This window comes from Rana temporaria, chromosome 7 (assembly GCF_905171775.1).
Source record: "Rana temporaria chromosome 7, aRanTem1.1, whole genome shotgun sequence".
NCBI lineage: Eukaryota > Metazoa > Chordata > Amphibia > Anura > Ranidae > Rana > Rana temporaria.
The window spans coordinates 114,071,875-114,095,413 of record NC_053495.1 but is presented as its reverse complement, the minus strand read 5'-3'; the positions used below and the strand labels follow the sequence as shown (position 1 = coordinate 114,095,413).

At 43.9% G+C, this 23,539-nt stretch overlaps 1 protein-coding gene across 2 annotated transcripts in view; it reads left to right on the top strand.

Annotated features, from left to right (window-relative positions):
- CAMSAP2 (calmodulin regulated spectrin associated protein family member 2) overlaps positions 1–23,539 on the top strand; it is a 149,140-nt gene that overhangs the window by 28,205 nt on the left and 97,396 nt on the right. For both annotated transcript variants that reach the window (XM_040359857.1, XM_040359856.1), the window contains exon 2: positions 2,078–2,337. In XM_040359857.1, coding sequence (XP_040215791.1) covers positions 2,078–2,337 — 260 coding nt within the window. The remainder of the gene's footprint in view (positions 1–2,077; positions 2,338–23,539) is intronic.

The following is a 23,539-nucleotide window of genomic DNA, read 5'->3' as shown; positions in this document are numbered from 1 at the left end:
AACTGTTTGTTTTTATTTTTATTTATTTTTTTTTTTTACGTACCATTTCCAAGCTCCTGTGCTGCTGCATGCTTCCTCTAGCGCCTCCGATCTTCTTTAGGCAGAATGATTGTCATGTAATTTTGCCCATTTTCCCAGCCCAAAGTACTACAGGGCTGAGCAGTGTTTTTGTGTCGTCGCGTCATCACTGCTACGTACAGGAGTAAAGCCTTTGTGGATTTTTGTCCGAGGGGGGTTGGCCAGGCACACCCATATCATACACACGGCAGGACTTTTCTGCAAACTTTCCCAACATCACGTGGTTTTTCTGCACTTTTTTTGCTCTTTACCGCCACCCTTTGGTCAACTTCTGCTATTGTTGGTTGATTTTAACATTAGTTCTGGGCATGCGTATTTGTACTTGGGACAAAAGTCTGATGGCTTGCTGTACACATGGTCGGACTAGGCACCATCAGACTTTTGTTGCAGAAAAGTTTGTTCGTTTGCAGAGCGAACTTTTGTCCGATGAAAAGCGAAGAATTTTGTCCGATGGATCGTACACACGGTCGGATTTTTTGGAAAACGTACTTATTTTGAAGTTTGTTGGCAAAAAGTCAGACCGTGTGTCCATATGGGGCTTTAGGCTGGCTCGCTACCAAGATAGCTGAAGAAGCTTATGTGGTAATTTCAACAAGACTTCGAAATTAGTCTGGGAGTAGGGAGCAGTTCAGTGGAACTGGCAAACGCCATCATTTCATTATAAGTAACCAATGTTTATGCGCCTTTTTATATGCTCATGTTGCCTAGGTGTACTTATTAAACCATAAATGGTAGAAAATAGGACTTGTGCAAAATACCTCTGTTGCTTCATTTGAATTTTTTAGGACAGTTTGCCGACTCACATTTAGGCCTTGACCCACAGGTTCAAAAGGCCTGCATTGGCTTGTCCTCACTGGATTGGTTTCATTGCCGACAGCAGTTCAGAAATTTGAACTGAAGAGCGTAAATATCTGCTGAGGTTTTTTTACTTGGAATAAGTCGGACTACTGTGCAACCAGGAGCTGTGTAAGGCTTCATGGCTTTATCTTAATCTTCTCTGACAGATATGTGTAATTACTGGGAATATTTAAAGCGGGTACCCATGTCTGCAAATCGGACTAACTTCTGTTATAAAGAAAAATTATCCGATTTCCAAAAATCATCCTTAAAGTCTGCAAGCATTTTTTTTTATACATTTTCTATAATTAATTTCCTTTTAAAGTAAAAATGTTCATAAACGTTTACTCCATGGCGTGTAGGGTAATAGGACTCAGAATATACTGTACATGCTCTGTGTATTCACTGATTATTTTTCACATACAGATGTTCTTTTCTATTCCAGATAACATGTGAGGGGCACTGTGGCTAGCGTATTTAGTAGGTTGGGATGTACGATTCTACACCTTTTTTACATCAGCTGAATTGCTCTTTTATATTACAAATTACAGTGTTCTTGAAACCTTTTAGACAAGCATAATTAAAGTTGAACTCCATCTATAGTTTCTGTAGTATTTTTTTTCTGTATTTGTTGCCTTTTATTATGATTGATAATATAAAGATAATTTTCAATACTTTTTTTTCAGCTCTGTAAAATATGAAATATTCATATTATAGTCTTCCAGCCAGCTCAGTCCAAAGTTGTAGATAAAATGGGCAATCGGCTGCTTTTTAGATAACCTGTAGTGCCCTGGTAATCCTTTGTCACGTGTTAAACGATTATGTACCTTTGTTGCATTAAAAAAAAAAAAAAATTTGGACCCCGTCATAGTAGCCCCTGATTCCCCTTTTAACATGATATGCGTTTTGCAGTAGGTAAAGTTGTTATATTGAGGGCTAATTCACACCAGCCACTGTGAGTTGCCCCCTTATTCTATTAGGAATGAGCAGCCGATGGCAGACAGAGGAGACATCAGAGAAGAACCAGGCTCTGTTCTTTGGATTTAGTTTAGTGCACACTATTGTAGGATGTGCTTTCCATGTGTGAGGTCTACAACCACTGTAACTATTTTTTTTTATTATTAAAAATAAATCTCTGATTTACCTTTTTGCTGTTTTGCAGAAAATGTCCCAAAAGAACTTCAGGAACCTTTCTACACCGATCAGTATGACCAGGAGCATATGAAGCCTCCAGTAGTGAACCTTCTGCTTTCTGCTGACTTGTACTGTCGGGCTGGTAGCCTTATTCTTAAGAGTGACACCGCCAAGCCTCTTCTGGGCCATGACGCAGTCATCCAAGCCTTGGCACAGCGTGGGCTCTATGTTACTGACCGTGAGAAGCTTGTTACAGAGAGAGACCTGAGAAAGAAGCCTATTCAGATGGTAAGATTCATAGATACTTGCTAAATTTATTTTGTTCGGTGAAAAGGAATGTTTTTTTGGATGGGTTAACATATAATATTTTTAGAATCGATTCGCACCAGAAGAGGTGGGAGGTGTTGTTCGTCTATTCCAGTGGAGTCCCACCACATGACCAGGCAAAATGCCGGCAGTGTGCACTGAAAGAAAGTACTGCATGCCGCACCACACAGCAGCCAGTTAAACTTTATGTAACCTAACGTGTGTGGCATTTTAATAGTTTGTTAAAAAATTAACTGTGCAGTGATCCTGCTGGGCCAGACTGCACACAGCAGTGGCTGTGTTACGGTGCAGCGGATGGTGTGTATGAATGTTTATACAGGCACAATCCCATCATCCTGAGACAACCTATGCCAACCACTGGATCCATAGAGACCCTATGGACCCCCGCCCTGTACTAACCAGAGCCCTATCGCAATCCAGAAGCTGCACTCCTGGGTCTGTCTTTCCTCCGTCACTTCACAGTGAAGTGGCAGCATAGGGGGGGCGCAGAGCCTGGTTTTGTGTGTCTTATGGGCACACACAGCAGGGACTCAGGAGTAAGCACACACAATTGCCCCTTTAGTTAGTGGCTTGTGGCATTCTGAGAAGAGGAGAAGCCAGGAGTGCCAGCGTGGATCCAGAGAAGAGGAGGATCAGAGCTGTTTGAAACAAAAAAAACACCTTTAAGTATCACGTTAAGCCCACGTTCACACTGAGGGCATTTCAATCTGACTTCGGGGCGATTTGACAGACATCTATGTGGGTTCCTGCACAGATATTGATTCAAATCGCCCCCAAAGTCACAAAAAGTAGAATGGGAACTACTTTTGAGAATCGGTGCAGCGCCGCAAAGTCTGCATTGCACTGATTCGGTTGGTGCTGTTGCTGCCAATAGGTGGCGATTTGACATGTCAAAACAGCCTGATGTGAATGTGGGCTAAAGAATAGAAAGGTTATTTATAGCTGCGTAGGGAAAGACATTTATTAATAAGTTATTAGATGAAGTGGGCCCTTGGAAACAATTTAGCTATAATAATTACAGAAGATCCATGTATGAGGACATGTAGAGAGGCACCTCATAGGTGTAATGTCTATTTCATACACCACGGGACACAGAGCGGCATAGTAATAACTATGTGTGTTTTATGTCTATTTTCAGGTGATGGACACTGGCACACCCAAGACAGGAAGTCACCCTCCCCTATATAACCCCTCCCATACCGGGGAGTACCTTAGTTTTTTCACCAGTGTCTAAGGTGTTGGTCACGGTTATGAGAAGCTACGCTGAGGTTCCCTGTGTGGGCCAAGCAAGCTATTCTGGATCCGTCCAAAGTGCCACTAAGGCCAAAGTGGACGGTACCCGGGCCTCGGTGAAGAACAAGGTTTTGCCTGTAATGCCTCTCCTAGGAGGGCTGGATCCTGGGTTCCAGTACTTTTGGTTATCCCAAAAGTTTCTGGCAGGATGCGGTATAAGTCCAGGGCAGTGGAAATCCTAGCTGGAACCCGGTCCCTGAAGATCTACTGACTTAGCCCGCTGTGATGGGTAAAGATTGGGCTGTCTGTTTTGACAGAGTCCTGCGGCGGGGAAGGTCCCTGTGGAACTTGGTTCCACAAACCCTTCTATGCAGCTCCTGTGTCATGCCTGTATGAGACCCCCCAGAGGGTGCTAACATGTCTGTTATTGGAACATGTCTGCTATGCCAGAAAGCCGGTAAATGCCTCTTGTCGGGTCTAGATACAAGACTTCCCACGGCAACTGAAGGCAGTGACAAACTCTTGGGGTATGGCGGTCACTGTGACCTGGAATTTCCCTGAGGTAACCTGCTGTGTGGAGATGCTGCTTAAGTATTTCTGTCTAGAGCAGTATAAGGCTGTTTTACCTTGCTTTCTTTCCACTATGGTACAGTCTGGCCGTTTTGTAAGGACATTTCCGTGTATTTTTTTTCCATCCTCAGAGCGCAGCAAGCCTCCTCCCCTCTTTCCTCCTTGAGCGTCGGTCACGCCGACTCTTGCACGCGCGGGAATGGCATTTCCTATCTGTGCATGCTACGAGACGCAAGGGGGGGTGGGCGGAGCCTAGCGAGATGGCGCTCTGTGCTCAGCGTTCTCTACAGCGCAGGTGCGGGGCGGCCCTGTGTTAAAACTCAGTCTTGCTATGAAAATCTGACTGATGGAGGGACAACTCGGCAGAGGAGGCTATACAGGCAAATTTAGTGTATTTTCATACAAATTCAGATAAATATTGGCATATAAACAGGCTGCTGTATACAGGCATACCCAGACATATTTGTTTGCTACGCATCAAGCTTAGTTTTAATAGCAGCATATACGCTGGCCCATAGCTCAGCAGTAGATGCAAATGTGGATGCGAGTACATACACTTTGTGCTTGGGACTATGCCTTCCAAGGGCTCCGGGACTAAAAATCCTAAAAAGCTAAAGGGTTCGCCATCGGCTCTGAGAAACTTGGTCAGGCTTTCGCTGTCCCATCCTCCCCTGATAAATCAGATGTTGTTGCCTGGGGTGAGCCATCAGGCTTGTTAGGTGCTGTGGCTAGCCTCAGCCCGGCTGCTCCGGTTTATATTACCGAGGACGTTTTTGCTTCAGCCCTGGAGGGAGTAGAAGAGAGGTTGATGGCATTAATTGCGTCTTCCCTTCCTGAAAGGAAGTGTGGCAGATCCTCCTCTCTCCCTTCGGGCCCTCTAGCAGCAGAGCAGCTATCCCCAGAGGAGATTGATTTTTTTTTTTCCTTCGGGGGATCAAGCAGAGGGACACTCGGATGTGTCGCCCTCCAAGGAATCGACAGTGGATGAATATTTTTTAGCGTCAGACTGAAAAATCTATGGTACAGTCCCTTACTGAAATGGTTCATGCAGCATTCAAGTTGCCCTTCTCTGAACCAGCAGGGAAGTCTGTGTCCTCTTTGGGATCTTTAAAAAGTATTCAGTACTTTATCCCACGGAGGAAAAATTCATCAAAAGATGGAGCATACCAGCAGTGAACGCTACTATTATTTTTGTTCACTGTGTGAATAAAAGTGTGACTTGTCCGGCAGACAATGTGCAGATGTTTAATTATCTAACAGATAAAAGGTTGGAAACCCTGTTCAAAACCTATTTTTCCATGGAAGGTGCAGTAGTCCAACCTGCGGTAGAGGCTATAGGCGTTTGTCAAGCACTGAAGAAACAAATGAAGCAGGTTTTTGTTCATTATGTTTCGTGGTGGATGCCATTAAGGTACATCTGCGTAGGCTCCTATGGTAAAGAATTGGTCAGCCGAAACTCCTTGTAAAAAGCTCCTGGCTGGATTTCCGTTCCATTGGAAACGATTGTTTGGGGATGATTTGGACAAGTATATCCAAAGAATTCCCAATGGGAAAAGTACTCTGTTACCAGTTCAAAGAAGGTTTAGGCGTCCTTCTTTTAAACGATCTTCCTCCCCTATTCCAGGGACATCGGCCTCTAAGCAGTTCCGATGGCCTCCCCGGTCAGGACCTGGAGGAAAGACGCAGGGTCAAACCCAGGGTCACAAGAAACCCTGGGGATGAAAGCCGACTAAACCAGCCCCCAAGTCTATCTTATGAAGAGATGCCCCCACTCGGTCGGGTGGGGGAAGCCTTCAATTATTCTCAGGGACTTGGTGGGAGGAGATTCAGGACAGTTGGGTCCTCTCCACGGTGTCGCTAGGGTACAAGTTGGAGTTATGAGAGTTTCCTCCACCTTGCTTTCTGAAGTCAAGTGTGCCAAAGAATCCAGTAAAGAGAAGCTCTCTCTTTCTGGCATTAAATCGACTATTATCCCAAGGGGTGATCATGGAGGTTCCGGCAGAGGAACACGGTTTGGGTTTTTATTCCAACCTCTTTACAGTACCAAAGCCGCATGGAATGGGGATGACAGGCCTATCCTGGACCTCAAGGGTCTAAATCGGTTCCTAAATATTTGCTCCTTTCGCATGGATTTGATTCGATCGGCGGTCTCCACCCTGCAAGGGGGAGAGCTGCTGGCGTTGATCGTCATCAAAGACGCATATCTGCGCATACCTATATTTTCCGCTCATCAGAAGCTCTTGCGATTCGAGATAAAGCAGCACCATTATCAGTTTGTGGCCTTACCCTTCGGGCAGGCCACTGCACCTCGTGTGTTCACAAAAGTTTTGGCCAGACTATGAGCTCAGGGTGTGTCGATAATGGCGTACTTGGACTATTTACTGTTGGTCGATCAGTCAGTAGTCAACCTAAACCAGGCTGTACGCAGCACGGTCAATTTTCTAGAATCTTTTTAGGTTAGATTCTGAATCTGGAGAAATTAGCCCTGGAACCAGGAAAAAGGTTGGACATTTTTTTTTTTTTTTTTGCCACAAGCAAAGGTCTCTTTCTTAAGAGAACTAATCCAGGTAGTCAGAACGAAAAAAGATCCCTCCGTTTGCCTGTGCATGCGTCTATTGGGCAAGATGGTAGCCTCATTCAAGGCCGCTTCTTATGCCCAATTTTATTTGAGGTTTTTGCAAAGTGCCATCCTCCTTTGCTTGGAACAAAAAGATTCAGGCTTTGGATTTCCCGAAGGCTCTGGCTTACCTCCGGAGTCAGAGACAATGTTGGTGGTTGGAACCCCAAAATCTGCTAAAAGGTAAATCCTTCATTCCAGTCACCTGGCAAGTGGTGACAACAGATGTCAGTCTCCTCAAACTATGGCCCTCCAGCTGTTGCGGAACTACACATCCCATGAGGCATTGTAAAACTCTGACATTCACAGACTTGACTAGGCATGATGGGAATTGTAGTTTCTGAACAACTGGAGGGCCATAGTTTAAAGACCCATGGGTTACACAGATCAATCGGCCGGTCAAATCCCCTTTGTGTCCATGGGACTTGAATTTGGTCCTATTGGCTTTGCAGAAGCAGCCTTTTGAGCCTTTACTCCATGTTCCCTTCGTCCTTTTTGACTAGGAAATTGGCCTTTCTAATAGCCATTTGCTCGGCTAGAAGGGTATCGGAATTAGCTGCTCTTTCCTGTAAAGAGCCATATTTGATTATTCATAAGGATAGTGGTTTTGCATCCTCATCCGATCTTTCTTCCTAAGGTAGTATCAAGTTTTCGTTTGAACCAAGATATGGTTCTTCCTTCCTCCCTTTTTTTTTTTTTTTTTTTTTTTTTCTTTTTCAGAACCTAGTTCTGTGGAAGAGAAGTCAATACATTCCTTGGATGTAGTGAGAGAAGTTAAGGTTTACCTTAAAGGGTCACTAAAGGAATTTTTTTTTTTAGCTAAATAGCTTCCTTTACCTTGCTGCAGTCCTGGTTTCATGTCCTCATTGTTCGTTTTTGCTTTCATGTTGCTGTAAATCCTCTCTGTTTTGGACACATCCTGGTTGCCTGTTTCCTGATAACCACAGTGCTGGGAGATTTCTCACGGTGGTCACTAATGTGATTACTGTGTGTAAAACGAAACTGGATTGGTGCTGAGGAGTTTTAGACAAAGTATCACTGCTCTCTATTGGCTGACTGCCCTCTAGTGGCTCTCTGTACATCAGAGAACAAGCAAACAACAGCAAAAACGAAACTACACTGCAGGCACATTATATGATTGTTTTTTTATAAATTTTTAATCATTTTTAAAAGGAATCAGTTAACTATTATGTCTCTATGCCCTGTAAACAGTCATTTCAGCAAAACATTTTTTTTCCTTTAGTGACCCTTTAAGGCTACTGCTCAGATTCGGAAAACAGGTGTTTTGTTTGTTCTGCCAGAAGGACCCAGGAAGGGTCAGGCAGCATCAAAATCTACTATTACAAAGTGGATTCGTCAAGTTATTGTTCAAGCTTATAGTTTAAAGGGGAAGACGCCTCGGTTAAAGGTTAAAGCGCACTCTACCAGAGCAGTCGGTGCTTCTTGGGCAGTGCATCACCAAGCCTCCATGGCTCAGATCTGTAAGGCCACAACCTGGTCTTCAGTCCACACATTGACTACATTTTATCAGTTGGATGTAAGAAGGCATGAGGATATTGCCTTTTGGGCGCAGTGTGCTGCTGGCTGCAGTATAGGTCCTCCCGTCTGATGGCGCCCTGTTTTTAATTTTTTTTTCGTGTTTCCCTCCCCCTCATTGGGCATTGCTTTGGGGCATCCCACATAGTTATTACTATGCTGCTCTGTGTCCGTGATGTACAAAAAAGAAAATAGGATTTTTAGAACAGCTTACCTGTAAAATCCTTTTCTTCGAGTACATCACGGGACACAGAGCTCCCTCCCCTCTTTCTGGGGATACTTATTGCTTTGCTACAAAACTGAGGTACTCCCGGTTTGGGAGGGGTTATATAGGGGAGGGGACTTCCTGTCTTGGGTGTGCTAGTTTCCATCACCTGAAGGTAGGCATATAACCCACATAGTTATTACTTTGCCACTCTGTGTCCCATGATGTACTCTAAGAAGAGGATTTTACAGGTAAGCTGTTATAAAAATCCTAATATTTAGTGCTGCAATACATTAGTCAGCACAGTGCATTGGGTGACAGATGAATGCACAGCGTGTCTCTAGTGCTGATGGACTGGCTACATAATAGACAGTTTGTCAGCAGGACGGCAGTGACTACATTGGATGCTGCACTGAGTTCAGCTGTTACGATGCAGCAACAATACCTAGTTAGTAAGTCAGATAATTATTTCGAGTTGACAGTCACTGTCATTGTTTTAGTAACAGAAATCATCTGTTTATTGCTCTTTTGGAAGGGTTGTCTTGTTTGTGATGTATAACATCTAACCATAAAAGATGCATAATCATTTCAAGAGCATTATATAAAATCATGTATTTGTTCAGTTGTGATGATGTTTTAGTCTCTTAAATTTTGGTAATAAATTTCCATTCTTTCAGCACAGATATCAAGATAGCGCAGTTTGCACCTGCGGCTTTCATATTTCTTGGCACGCAGAATGCCAAGTATTCCCAGACAAGCAGTACAAAGACTTTGTATTCTTCTGTTAGATTATTTGGTTCAGACACCAGTTTATCAAAAGTACTGCAGTGTCTAAATTATCACCACTAACATGTTCTAATCTAGGGGCTCCATTGCCTAGTGCTCAGTGACTGTACTTCCTGCAACTTTTTTCTTTTTTTTCTTTTTAGAAATCATTCATCTTTGTTGTTTTTGCACTTTAGTAGATAAAGAGAAAACTTTGTGAGCAATGCACCATCCCCTTTTGGCTAAGGTTGGTCATAGATCAGGGTTTGACTTGGAATCTAGGAGCCAGCTAAAAAAGTTAAGAGCCAGAAAATGTGCCCCGTCCCGACGAGCTCGCGCACAGAAGCGAACACATACGTGAGTAGCGCTCGCATATGTAAACGGTATTCAAACCACACATGTGAGGTATCGCCGCTCGTTAGAGCGAGAGCAATAATTCTAGCTCTAGACCGCCTCTGTAACTCAAAACATGCAACCTGTAGAATTTTTTTAAACTTTGCCTATGGAGATTTTAAAACGTTTGTCGGCATTCCTCGAGTGGGCGCAATTTTGAAGCGTGACATGTTGGGTATCAATTTACTCGGCGTAACATTATCTTTCACAATATAAAAAAAACTTTACTGTTGTCTTATTTTTTTATTAAAAATAGTGTATTTTTTCCCAAAAAAAGTGCGCTTGTAAGACCGCTGCGCAAATACGGCGTGACAAAGTATTGCAACGATTGCCATTTTATTCTCTAGGGTGTTAGAATAAAAAATATATATAATGTTTGGGGGTTCTAATTAGAGGGAAGGAGATGGCAGTGAAAATAGTGAAAAATGACACACATTAAAATTGCTGCCTCAATTACCGGCTGTCGCGGATCCTGTGCCTCCGTGCGCCCCCACCGCGCAATCGCGGCGGCCGGAAATTGAGGCCGTGGCTTCGCCACGGGCGCCAGGTCACAATTTCTTGTCGCCAATGCGACCTGGCGCCCGGATATTGTCGACCCCTGTCACAGATGAATTGAAAACCGAACGTTCTATTTATAAAATGAAAATGGCCCATTCGGTTGTGCCATCATTTAGTGTTTTTTTTTTTTTTTTTTTTTAACAAAATCCAGCATGTTGGATCAAGCACCTTCGATTGCAGCACAAAAAATCACGTGTCACAGCTGGCAGACTAATAAGGATGAGCTCACGCGTGTTCGCAAATCCACGTGCCCACGCCCACCAGGAAGCTGACGCTCTGCAGCGCTAATCGCAGGCAGTGAGACATTTCCCTGCTGCACAGATCGGAAAATGTCTCACTACGTGTGATTAGCACTGTGGAGTGTCAGCTTCCTGGCGGCCGCGGGCACATGGACTTGCGAGCACGCCTGAGTTCATCCTTGCACACTAATGCGAAAAACGAATGACCAAGAATTTTCGTTGATTTTCAACTAGTCTGTGATCTGCCGAATACATTAAAGCAGAACTCTATTCAAAACCTATTTTGTATAGAGTAAGGGAAGGTTATAACCCCTGTCAAATTTTTATTTTTAGCCACCTGTGTCCCATTGCAGAGATTTCCCTTTACTTCCTGTCCCATAGCCAATCAGGAAGTGAGAGGAAGTCTCTGCAAATTAAGGGTATTCCTTTGAAACCCCTAGAACTAGTGTTCCCATTGGATGATTTCCTCTCTTACTTTTCTGGGGACAGCCCAAAATGTGGAATTAAAAAAAAAATGTATTTCACTTTTAATGACAACATAAACCGGACACATGGAGGGGGGGGAACTCCTTGGCAGGAGCACAGACAGCAATACAAACTGACAGGTGTTCTAATCTCTCATCACTATTCAAAAGTACAGATTCGCCTTTAGTTATACTTTGAATAAATTGATTATAAAGTGCAGACCTAAATCATCAAAATTAAAGTGTAAATCATATTTCATGGTGTAAGCAAACCATACAAATGTGAATCTTATGTTGCACTAAATGAAGTTTGATTTTTATATATGATATTTACACCATTAAGTGAGTGCGATTTATGCTAAAGACTTGCATTTTAATGATTTTTTTTTGTCCACCTGTTTGCATGTTCTAGTTTATACAGTAGCACTGTATTGGAAATGTGCATTAATCTTGCTAATTGTCTTGTATATATTTTTACAGCAGCTTTAGAAAGTTTAGTTTAAGTGTGAAGCTTTTTAAACTGGGGCTTGCTGTCTTTCCATTCAGGTGAAGAAAACTAGTACCAAGTGCTCTGGTGTTATGGTGTGAGGGTTGCCATTTTGAAAGTTGACCTCTCAATAATAATTGATGTAATATTTTACATCAATAAAAAAACAAAAAAAAAAAAAACGTACCCTCAATAAAAACTGCATTTTGAGCTCCAGTCAAGTGACTTTTCTAGGCTGGGATATCCGCCTCCTGTCCTGCTGATCACACAGCAACATTGTTTCTTTATAGCAAGCCCACCAGCAAAAGGCTGTAGCAAGGGGCTGATTTGTGTCGGACATGGCTGTCACCTCTAAGCCAGCATCTGTCTAGGTGGAGGCTGACTGTTAAAGGGGTTGTAAAGGTTTGTTTATTATTTTCTAAATCGGTTCCTTTAAGCTAGTGCATTGTTGGTTCCCTTACATTTTCCTTTGATTTCCCTTCTAAATGTTTTTTTTCTTTGTCTGAATTTCCCACTTCCTGTTTCACCTCTGTTTCTCCTCTGCAAGCTGTTCTGGCTGACTAACCCCCGGCCAGAACTGCTCAGATGATGGGGGCAAGCTTACTGAGGAGGAACAGGAAGTGAGAAATTCAGACAAAGGAAAAAAGGGAAATGGAAGGAAAAGGTAAGTGAACCAAAACTGCACTAGTTTAAAGGAACCTATTTAGAAAATAAAAAACAAACCTTTACAACCCCTTTAATGATGCCTGTACAAATATGGAGCTGTTGGGTAATGTTCTATGATCTCTTTGGTTTTTGAACTTGCTGGTGTGAGTTATGTAAACTGCGGTGTCTGCTTACCATCACTGATGTGTGTTTTAGTCCTTTTCATTTGGAATCGTATGGTCATCAAAAGATTCTTCATTAATAGTTTGATACTAGCTTTGTGTATCACTTAAAGACTTGTGCTGTGAAATCTCTCTAGCTAATTTCTGTTCTTCACCTTTGTAGAATCTGACGCTCCTCATCAATTTACATTAACTATTTTTTTTTTTTTAAGTAAATAATCTTATCGGCTCTGTGCAGTGGGACAGGATAGCCCAAGCAAGCCACAGGAGAGGGGGAATCCCCACCTGCTGTTTGCAATCACAATCGAGCGGTTAGTTAGCCTCTTCGATTGCCATTACAAAAGAGCCGACCATTGCGGCAGACAGATCGGACACTTTTGACACATTTTTGGGACCATTGAATTTTTTTACCGTAATCACTGTGTATATGTCACTGGTAGGGAAGGGGTTAACACCAGGGGGCGATTAAGGGGTTAAATTTGTTTCCTGCTAGGTGATTCTAACTGTGTGGGGATGTGATTCACTAGAGGAGGAGCCAGATCGCTGCTCCTACTTAGTAAGAGCAGACAATCTGTCTCTCCTCTCCTGACAGAATGGGGATTTGTGAGTTTACACACACACATCCTCGTTCTCATGCGTGGCGGGCGGATATTGCGGCAGGCGGGCACAAGCATTGTGTCCCCTGCCGTGCAGTGGGCGCGCGCCTGCTATGGCTTCTAAAGGAGCCTGTGTAGAGTGACGACGATTTGCGGGAACTTGCCAACCTGCCGCATTATAATGACAGCGGCAAGTGTTTAAAATTGACCACTGTTAACACGCTTACTTCTAAAAAAATATTTCAAAGTATGTTACAGCAAACGACTACAATCACATGCGTCCACAAAGGTTAACGTGTTTCTTGGGTAGACTGCTTCTCAAGGACTTGGATGCAGAGCAGTTGTCTTCAAGTTCACAAATGCATACATCAATGAAAAATATTATAGTGTGTATCATAACAGCAGCCCTCAACATTTCCACTCGCCTGCTCGCATTTGGCGAGTGGAAATAATTTGAAGGCTAGTGAGCAGCATATCGGAGGGGGAGATGGCGGGTGTCGCCAGCAGGTGGGTTTAAATGGAAGCCAATTCTGCAATAGGCCAGGAAGCTGTGAGGAAAAGAGGAGAGGAAGAGGAGCGCCGCGGGATCATACAGATCTCTGCTGTCAAACAAAATCCTGCCTCCTGGGCTGGCTCCTATGATAGAACGCACACTGGTCCAATGCTGGACAATTGAAGTGGTGTGACGTCTATCATAGGAGCCGGTCCAGGAGGCAGGACATTGACAGCGAAGATCTGCTCTCTGTGTAATCTGACGGCGCTCCTCTTCCTCTTTTCTCCCTTCCCATGAAGCTACATTGATGTGCACTGGTAGGCTGCACTGCTGGGCACTAATGAGCACTGATAAGTTGTTTTTGTTAATATTTATTTTTGTAACTTAATTCTGCATAAAACATTTAACTGTGTAATTTCATGAGATAATTTACGAGGGCATGTTTAGGGGTGAAATTAGGGATGGAGCATGGTAAGGGTTGGGTGAGGAAATTGGTGGCAAGTAACTCTTATGCCGCGTACACACGACCGTTTTTCGGGTTCTAAAAAATTGTCATTAAAAACGATCGTGTGTGGGCTCCAGAGCATTTTTCACGATCTAAAAAATGGCCAAATTTTTTTCCGAACATGCTCTATTTTTTCAAGACGTTTTTAAGGTTGTCATTTTTAAGGTAGTAAAAAATGGTCATGTGTGGACTTTAACGACGTGAAAAAAACACGCATGCTCAGAAGCAAGTTATGAGACGGGAGAGCTCGTTCTGGTAAAAATACCGTTCGTAATGGAGTAAGCACATTCATCACGCTGTAACAGACCGAAAAGCGCAAATCGTCTTTTACTAACACAAAATCAGCTAAAGCAGCCCAAAGGGTGGCGCCATCCGCATGGAACTTCCCCTTTATAGTGCCGTTGTACGTCACCACGCTTTGCTAGAGCATTTTTTTTCACGATCCTGTGTAGGCAAGGCCGTTTTAATGATCGGGTTGAAAAAATTGTATTTTTTTTCTAGACCCTTAAAAACTGCATTTTTTTAGAACCCGAAAAACGGTTGTGTGTACGCTGCATAAAGGCCAGGACTGGATAGTAGCTCAGGACTTTAAATTTTGAGCCCTTATAACAGCACATTGTACGAATATAACATATATTGACTAGATTCACTCACAGTGACATGATGTCACACCAATTTTACATAAGATGAAATGTGTCAATGATGTCCTGTTACGACCAGCCACCACATCTTGAGATTAAAAATAGAGCCATTTCTCTCCTGCTGCATTCTTCTGTTATCTGCATGAGTCACTTCTGACAGTGCTTCCTGACACTAAATAAAAAGAAGACAGGGAGGAGAGTTCCAGGGCACAGCCTGTGATTGACAGCCAAAGCTCTGCTTGTTCTTCATGTAGTGTGAGGAGGGGGCAGGACCTTTTTCCCTCTAGTCAGGTTTAGAGCTCTTTTCCCTTAGCTGTGCAGTGTGTGAATTCAGATCCCTGCCCCCTGCATTCTGCTAATTAGTGATGCTGCCAGATTCTGTGTACATTTGGTGTGTTGTAAAAGGCTGTACAGGACTAATGGCTGCAGATAAACAGATACAACTTATGTAGGAGGATTGGTTTCATCTCTGTATCACCTGAAGGTTGTCGCTTCACTGCGTTTATATGCAAGTGTAGCACTACCCCCGGAGGAGCTGCTGGTTTGTTTTGGGTGGCACATTTACCTTGTGGCTCTTCCTAGGGGTGAATGGTGCGTGTAGCAGAAGTAAAGGAATGTCCGCAACAAGTGTCTTTTGCTGTGCTCTTTATTACCCAGCTGGGTAAAAACAGTAAAACTTGTGGTGAGGAAAGTAGATTTGAAGAAAGAAGAATAGCAAATTCAGGCGTAGCAATAGGGAAACAGTCCTGCTCCCATGTGTAACACTTATCTGCGCCACTCCTGCTTGAGTGGGAATAGCGGAGCTGGACAGGCCTCTCTCACTGATGTGGCAGCCAGAGTATCACTCGAACCTTTGAGGAGAAGTCTCTGCCACATACCCTCCTTGGGATGAACTTCAGAGAGACACCTCTGCCACAGGTCCTCTCTGATTGCAAAAACGGAGGCAATCCTCCTCGGAAGAATTGCGGCTCCTTCTTAACATCGCCCTGGTACCGACTGACAGGTGATCAATCCTTCAGTGTCCAGCTACCTTGATCCTTGGTGGATTGTCGAGACCCTATTGGATTGCCAGCCTCTCATTGGCTCTCCTCAGATGGACTCCCCACCAAACGGCTATACCGCTTGGGATCTTCAAAAGTGGTAACCCAGTCGATCACTGGGTCCCCGCTGCTGCTCAAATGTTCCGGACCAACATGGTCCAGGAACACAGTGTGGCATGCGCACCCCGGCCAGGTAGGCCATAACGCCGGAAAGCCGTGATGTGGTCACCCTAAAGGTGGGTGCCACACTCAAAGTCGACCCAGAACCAATGGCATCCGCTCCACAAATATCCTCCCCCAGCATGCACAGTGAGGCTCAACCTTCCTGATTGGCTGCTGGGGACGAGCACCCAAACCTTTACTCCACTGCTGCCATCTACTGTACTGGGGTGGAAATAGCACCCCAGCACAACAGAATGAGCCCACAGCACAGGCAAGTTGAGACCGAGACCCAATTTGAACATTTTAACCAGATCAGAGTTTAACTATACTCTGACCTCCCTCCAAATTTAAATAGCACCGGTACTTTGAAGTAATTAGGCGCTACATAAGCATTTACAACCACTTTTTTAACGTGGAATTCCAGGCTCTATAGAACTAAGTAAGCTTAAAGGAGAAGTCGGAGTAAAGCTCTTCTGGCCCTACTTCTCATGTGGGTCACAGGAGTGGACTTGGTTCTGCAGTCCTGTGAACCTGTATTCAGCCAACAGCAGGCTAAAATCCATTGTTGGCTAACATCAGGAAGGGAGAGCCAGCCGCTTCCACCTGTTCTACAGCCCGGAACTCCAGTGGGCACTGGAAGGGCAGAGTTCACTGAAGACTGAGAACTAAGCGATCAGTAGTTGTTGATCACTCTGTTCTCGGCCTTAGAGGTGGTGGACAGATGCAGCCTCACGCACAGATGCTGCATCCACCTAGGTGAGTATGTTTGTTGTTTTGAAATCCCATACTTCTCTTTTAAACCTGCTCCCACTCACCTTCTAACATCTGTTGTAACTACCCTGTGGAAGGAATATTCATATACTTAACTATTCTCAGAGCATTCCGGGCAGCTTCATGGAAGAGGAGAGACAGCTGACAACGAATGCCCCATAGTAAACGTGTGAATGACATCAATGCCCAGGTATCCTATCTGTTGTTGCTCTTCTCTCCCTTGAAGCCGGCTCTTGGGGAGATCACATGACCGGACTGGGACACGGATGGCCAAAAAAAAATAAACTGATGGGGTATAATCCCCCTTTACTCTATCCGAAACCTTTAGTTCGACTTTAATGTTAGTTCTAGCCTGGAATTTCACTTAAAGACAGAGACGAGATGCGACTCTCCACCCCCCAAAAAAATAGCCTGTAGCACAGCCAGGACCAGCAGCAACATGCATAAATGTGGCCCAGTGGTATATAATCAAGAAGGAATGTATGGGTCCCAACGGTGTGTGGGTAGAGTCAGGGGTAGGCAACCTTGAAGAGGTGTAGAATCTACCTGAACACCATGGGAGAAGTCAAAGGTCAGCAGGCACAGTGTCTCCCGCTCACACCTGATTTAAACCTCTAATTGCTGTACTACTGTGTCGCTATCACGTGCATTGCACAGCAATCATTGGTTTAGATAAGGTGGTGAAGAAGCAACATAGCTCTTCCTCACCGCCTGTCAAACACACTGGGATTGTATGCTGGCATTTTGAATGTGCTGCTTTCAGAAAGTACACCAAACCCACAGAATAGAATCAGTCTATGGCTAAACGCAGCAAACCCGCAGGAAAGCTGCTGGTACACTGCCCTGCACCTGCGGGTAAACCCCAGCACTTTAGTGTAAAAGCGAGTCTATACTATTATGCCCAGTGTATTGCTTCACACTGACCTGAGATCTCTTCTCTTCTTTCCTGCTGCTGGCACCACTCTGGGGGCCGCTAGCCGGGATGAGAGGTGGAGTGCAGTTGGTATCACTCCTCATGGGACAGGAGCCGGCACTACAGAGGAGGCATCGGCTTATGCAGCTCTTGGTCCCTATTACAGCTCCAACTTTACAAGTAGTCCCTCTGCATTGCACTCTGTTTGATGATCTAGAATGGCGGGTCAGCAAGCCCAGACTGCGATCTACAGGATTCTCACCCCCACTCTAGAATATAAAAGGCACGCAGCAGGTCACAACAATAAGTCCATCCAAGCTGTTATAAACGGTAATGTGCGCTAACTAAAATGGCCACCAAGCATAAATTGACACACTCCTAGGAACACATGAGAAATGATGGAGTGGGTTCAGCCAGATCACTGTAGGGGGGGCCTCAATTACAATCGAACCCTAATTATCAACCTGTCAAAAGAGCAAAGAAAAATCTAAATCAACCCTTAAACATTACATATAGTCACCAACCCAAAAGCAGATAGCTTAAAGTGGTTGTAAACCCTTACAGACCACTTAGACCTTCAGGTAAGCCTAGATTAAGGCTTACCTGTAGGTGCGAGAAATATCTCCTTAACCTACACGGTTAAGGAGATATTTGCAAGAAAGACGGCACCGATGTCTACGGCGCATGCTCGCCGTAGACAACGGCGAAGGCGCACTAAGTGTGCCGTGTGCATGCGTGCGAGTGACGTCATTGCGGCGCCGGAGCCACGATACAAGGAAGTGAGATGGCGGTGGAGGAGAGGAATGAGGGCCGCTGCAGGGGCTTCGATCTCAGCTAAGTAATTCATGATGAGCTAGTATGCATGGCATACTAGCTCATTATGCCTTTTTCTTGCAGGGTGTATTTTTTTTTTTTTTGACTGGTTTAAAGCGGGGGTTCACCCGAAAAACACATTTTTAACATTAGATTGAAGCTAATTGTGGGAAGCACAATCGGGTGTTTTTTTTTTTTTTTTTTTTTTTTTTTTTAAATCAATGCAGTACATACCGTTTTAGAGATAGATGTTCTCCGCGGCTTCCGGGTATGGTCTGCGGGACTGGGCGTTCCTATTTGATTGACAGCCTTCCGACCGTCGCATACAGCGCGTCACAAGTACGACGTCGGTGCGCAGGGCCGTATAGAGCCGCACCGACGTTCGGCTTCTTTCGGCAACTTGTGACGCGTAGTATGCGACAGTCGGACGCCTGTCAATCAGATAGGAATGCCCAGTCCCGGAGAAGACATACCCGGAAGCGGCGGTGAAATAAGGTATGTACGGGGGGAAAAAAAAAAAAACACAGCCGATTGTCATTAGGACAATTCGGCTGAATGTAATGTTAAAAATTTATTTTTGGGTGAACCCCCGCTTTAATTCCTCATTGCCCGACTTGTTCATTGCCCGACTTGTTCATTGCCCGACTTGTTCATTGCCCGACTTGTTCATTGCCCGACTTGTTCATTGCCCGACTTGTTCATTGCCCGACTTGTTCATTGCCCGACTTGTTCATTGCCCGACTTGTTCATTGCCCGACTTGTTCATTGCCCGACTTGTTCATTGCCCGACTTAGTTGGGGTAGGCGGTACACTTTTGTCAAGGTTGGTCAGCCAGGCCCCCATGACCTTTGACCTCTGGGAACCTGCCTTTTGACCCTTGACCTCTGGGGGAGGTCCCTGTTCTAATTCCTGAGTCCTAGCCTTATTCTTCAATGGTAACCCCAACCCCCTGCCTATGCATAACGAGTGTCACATTCCCAAATTCCACAACTGCCTTCCAATATATATCCATGGGTTGGCAGGCTCTTGATAAGCAGTGATGCTAACAGTGAGTAGCGCTTGATGCGGAAGCTGAGACCCTACTTCCCCCATCAGGTCTGTTTTCTCCTTGTGATTTACAGCTGGAAGTGGCAGATTCTTTATCCATAACAGGCTGTATGTTTGCTAAGAACCCACCCACAGCTTGCTGTCGATCACAATGATAGATGATGGGGAATCAACATCTGCAATTCCCCATCGGGCTCTGTCTACCCATCTACAAATCTTCCACGGAGATGCACTAAGGACAGATCATCCTAATGTGTTTTTACTGCCCTCCTGCCTGCCCCTTTGTGTGAATGAGGCCTTCTGCAGTCACTCTATCCAAGATCCATATAAATGCAATCTAATTATTTTTTGGATTATTCACTAGTAGAGTGATGAAGCCATTTAAAATCTCCTAATCAGCCTAATGAGGCAGCTGCCAGTAATTACTTTAAGTGGAAGTAAACTGTAAAAAAAAATTCTGTGTAAGCTGTAAGTAGGGCTGCAACTAACGATTATTTTCATAATCGATTAGTTGGCAGATTATTGTTTCGATTAATCGGCTAATTACCTTAAAGTGTGGTGTATAATTTTAGTTATGTAAAGTTTTAAAAAAAAAAAGGCAATTTATTTTTAAATATCTCTATAAAGTGGTAAATAAAAATAACCAACTATATGGTTAGGGAGCAAAATCTCGAATCCACTCTGAGCATAAGGCCCCTTTCACATTGAGGTGGTTTTCATGCGGTACAGCGCTAAAAATAGCGCTGCTAAACCGCATGAAAAAATCATGCCCTGCAGGCTTCAATGTGAAAGCCCGAAGGCTTTCACACTGAAGCGGTGCGGTAGCTGGACCGCTCCAAAAGTCCTGCTAGCCGCATCTTTGGAGTGGTATAGGAGCGGGGTGTTTACCGCGCCTTCCCATTGAAATCAATCGTAAACTGCGGTAATACCGCCCGCAATGCGCCTCTGCAGAGGCGCATTGCGGGCGCTATTAACCCTTCTTTGGCCGCTAGCGGGGGTTAATACCGCACCGCTAGCGCCTGAATATCGCGGTAAATACGAAGGTATATTGGCACTACAAATAGCGCGGCTATACCGTCACCGCGGCTCCACTTCCCAATGTGAAAGCAGCCTTACAGACAGAAGAGAAATATACTGTATATACCATTAGAGGGTGAATCTGGTAAATGGACTCAGAGATCAAATTTTTTTAGTTAACCACTTAAACCCCGGACCATATTGCTGGTCAAAGACCAGAGCACTTTTTGTGATTCTGCACTGCGTCGCTTTAACTAACTGACAATTGCGCTGTCGTGCGACGTGGCTCCCAAACAAAGTTGGCGTCCTTTTTTTCCCACAAATAGAGCTTTCTTTTGGTGGTATTTGATCACCTCTGCGGTTTTTGTTTTTTCCGCTATAAACAAAAATAGAGCGTCAATTTTGAAAAAAATTAACATTTTTTACTTTTTGCTGTAATAAATATCCCCCAAAAATATATAAAAAAAACTTTTTTTTCCTCAGTTTAGGCCGATACGTATTCTTCTACATATTTTTCATTAAAAAAATCGCAATAAGCATTTATTGATCGATTTGCGCAAAAGTTATAGCGTTTACAGAATAGGGGGTATTTTTATGGAGTTTTTATTTAATTTTTTACTAGTAATGGTGGCGATCAGCGTTTTTTTTTTCCGTACTGCGACATTATGGTGGACACTTCAGACACTTTTGACACCATTGGCATTTTTATAGCGATCAGTGCTATAAAAATACATTGGATTACTACTATAAAAATGCAACTGGCAGGGAAGGGGTTAACATTAGGGGGCAGGGAAGGGGTTAAATATGTTTCCTGGGTGTGTTCTAACTGTAGGGGGGTGGCCTCACTAGGGGAAATCACTGATCTTCTGTTCATACATTGTATGAACAGAGGATTAGCATTTCCCCCCCTGACAGGACCGGGAGCTGTGTGTTTACACACACAGCTCCCGGTCCCAGCTCTGTAACGAGCGATCGCGTGTGCCCTGCGACGATCGCGCCCACCGGGCACGGGACTCGGGGGGGCCTGCGAGAGAGCCGACGTAGAGCTACAGGCTCTCGCGCAGGGGAGCCGACCTGCCGCCGTAAAACGACGGCGGCAGGTCGGCAAGTAGTTAAAGAAAAAAAAAAAGTTAGACTGTTTTGAAAAATTTCAAACAGAACCATAATCTATTATATGCTGGCCATACAACAATGCCTTCCTTCAAAAACAATTCATTTTAAGAACGTTCGTTTGATTTTCTAATCATTAGTGGGGTCAATTCGACCTTTTTCTTAACCACAGTGATGGGAAAATTTAGAAATAGACAACTTCTTAGTGAAAGGAATTTTCAGACCATGTATGTGGTTTTCATTCAGAAATCGCATTCATTTTAAAACTGAATGTTATAAAAGCAAGAGAATATTTCAAACATTCTTTCATTCAGCGAATGTACAAAGATTTTTTGTATTCATTTTAACAGTAGTGATTATTTGCTCTTTTGTACTATAAAGGGCTAATTTTTGTTTTTTTTAACCCCGTTATGTTACATGCCGATAAATCGATTATGAAAATAGTAATCGATTATGAAATTAATCGATTATGAAATTAATCGATTAGTTGTCGATTAATCGATTAGTTGTTTCGGCCCTAGCTGTGAAGTTTGTGAATTGTACCCTCATGGCTCTGCAGGATATGGCCCAGGTACCTGGGAGGAACTCCTTTGCGCATGTAGGTGGTCAGTGGCAGCCCATTGGTCAAAAGAGGTCTGCTGTGGACCCAGAATAATTGGCAGCTGCAATGGTGGCATGTTCCTGGACCTGTCATTACTGGAGGAAGGTAGTTGTGTGCCCTAATCTGCATACATGCAGCAGCTCGCTACCAATGACCTTTATTTCTGCTTTAAATCTTTCGGAATCTTTTTTTTGTGAGACATTTGTTTCACTATTTTTATTTTATTTTTTCCCCCTGTTTTTTCTTGTAGACTGTTCCTTATAACATTCTCTGTGTTTGCTTTTTTTTTTTTTTTTTGCACTGTGGTCTTTTCAATAATCCCACAACAAATTGCTGCAATCTGCTGGCTCTTCACAGTCCTACTGATACTACACAGATTAGAGATGTAATGTATTGCCCCTGTTATCCCTGTTACCATGGTAACCCTGGAGATGCAGAGTTATGGCCTTCTCAGTGACAGCATTTCAGCCATCTGGACTCATCCTAGTGTTAGCACAGCTTGTCTCCGCCACCAACTGCAGCACACACAAAAACCAGCATGTATCCATGACTCCCCCATCACATCACTGAAAACACTGGTCCTGTGTATGAAGGGAAAGCTAAATGGTAAACACCTTGAAAGGCACTTGAAGATAAGTGGTTACTAGGTCAGTGCAAGGTGTGTGTGTGTGTGTGTGTATGTATGTATATGTGTGTGTGTATGTGTATGTATGTATGTATGTATATATATATATATATATATATGTGTATATATATATATATATATAATGTGGAATCGTTTCCTCAGTAAGTGTGTGTATACATTTTTTATACATATAACATACATACATACAGTATCTCGCAAAAGTGAGTACTCCCCTCTCATTTTTGTAAATATTTTATTATATCTTTTCATGTGACAACACTAAAGACATGACACTTTGCTACAATGTAAAGTAGTGAGTGTACAGCTTGTATAAAAGCCGGTTTACACTGAGGCAGCACGGCTTGCCGAGCAACTTGGCAAGGCGATCTGCCCACGACTTCAGAGGCGACTTGCAAAATGACTTCTGTATTGAAGTCAATGCAAGTCACCCTGAAGTAGTCCCAAAGTAGTACAGGAACCTTTTTCTAAGTCGGAGCCACTTGAGTCGCTCCTATTAGAACGGTTCCATAGTACAGAACGGAGAGCAACTTGTCAGGCGAGACACACCTGTGTGAACCGGCTCTAACAGTGTAAATTTGCTGTCCCCTCCAAAGTAACTCGACATACAGCCATTAATGTCTAAACCGCTGGCAACAAGTCCGTACACCCCTGAGTGAAAATGTCTAAATTGGGCCCAAAGTGTCAATATTTTGTGTGGCCACCATTATTTTCCAGCACTGCCTTAACACTCTTGGACATGGAGTTCACCAGAGCTATACAGTTTGCCACTGGAGTCCTCTTCCACTCCTCCATGATGACATCATGGAGTTGGTGGATGTTAGGCCCCGTACACAAGGTTCGGTTTGGTCCGATGAGAATGAAGTTCATTTTCATCGGACCAAACCGACCGTGTGTATAGGCTATCGGTCTGGTTT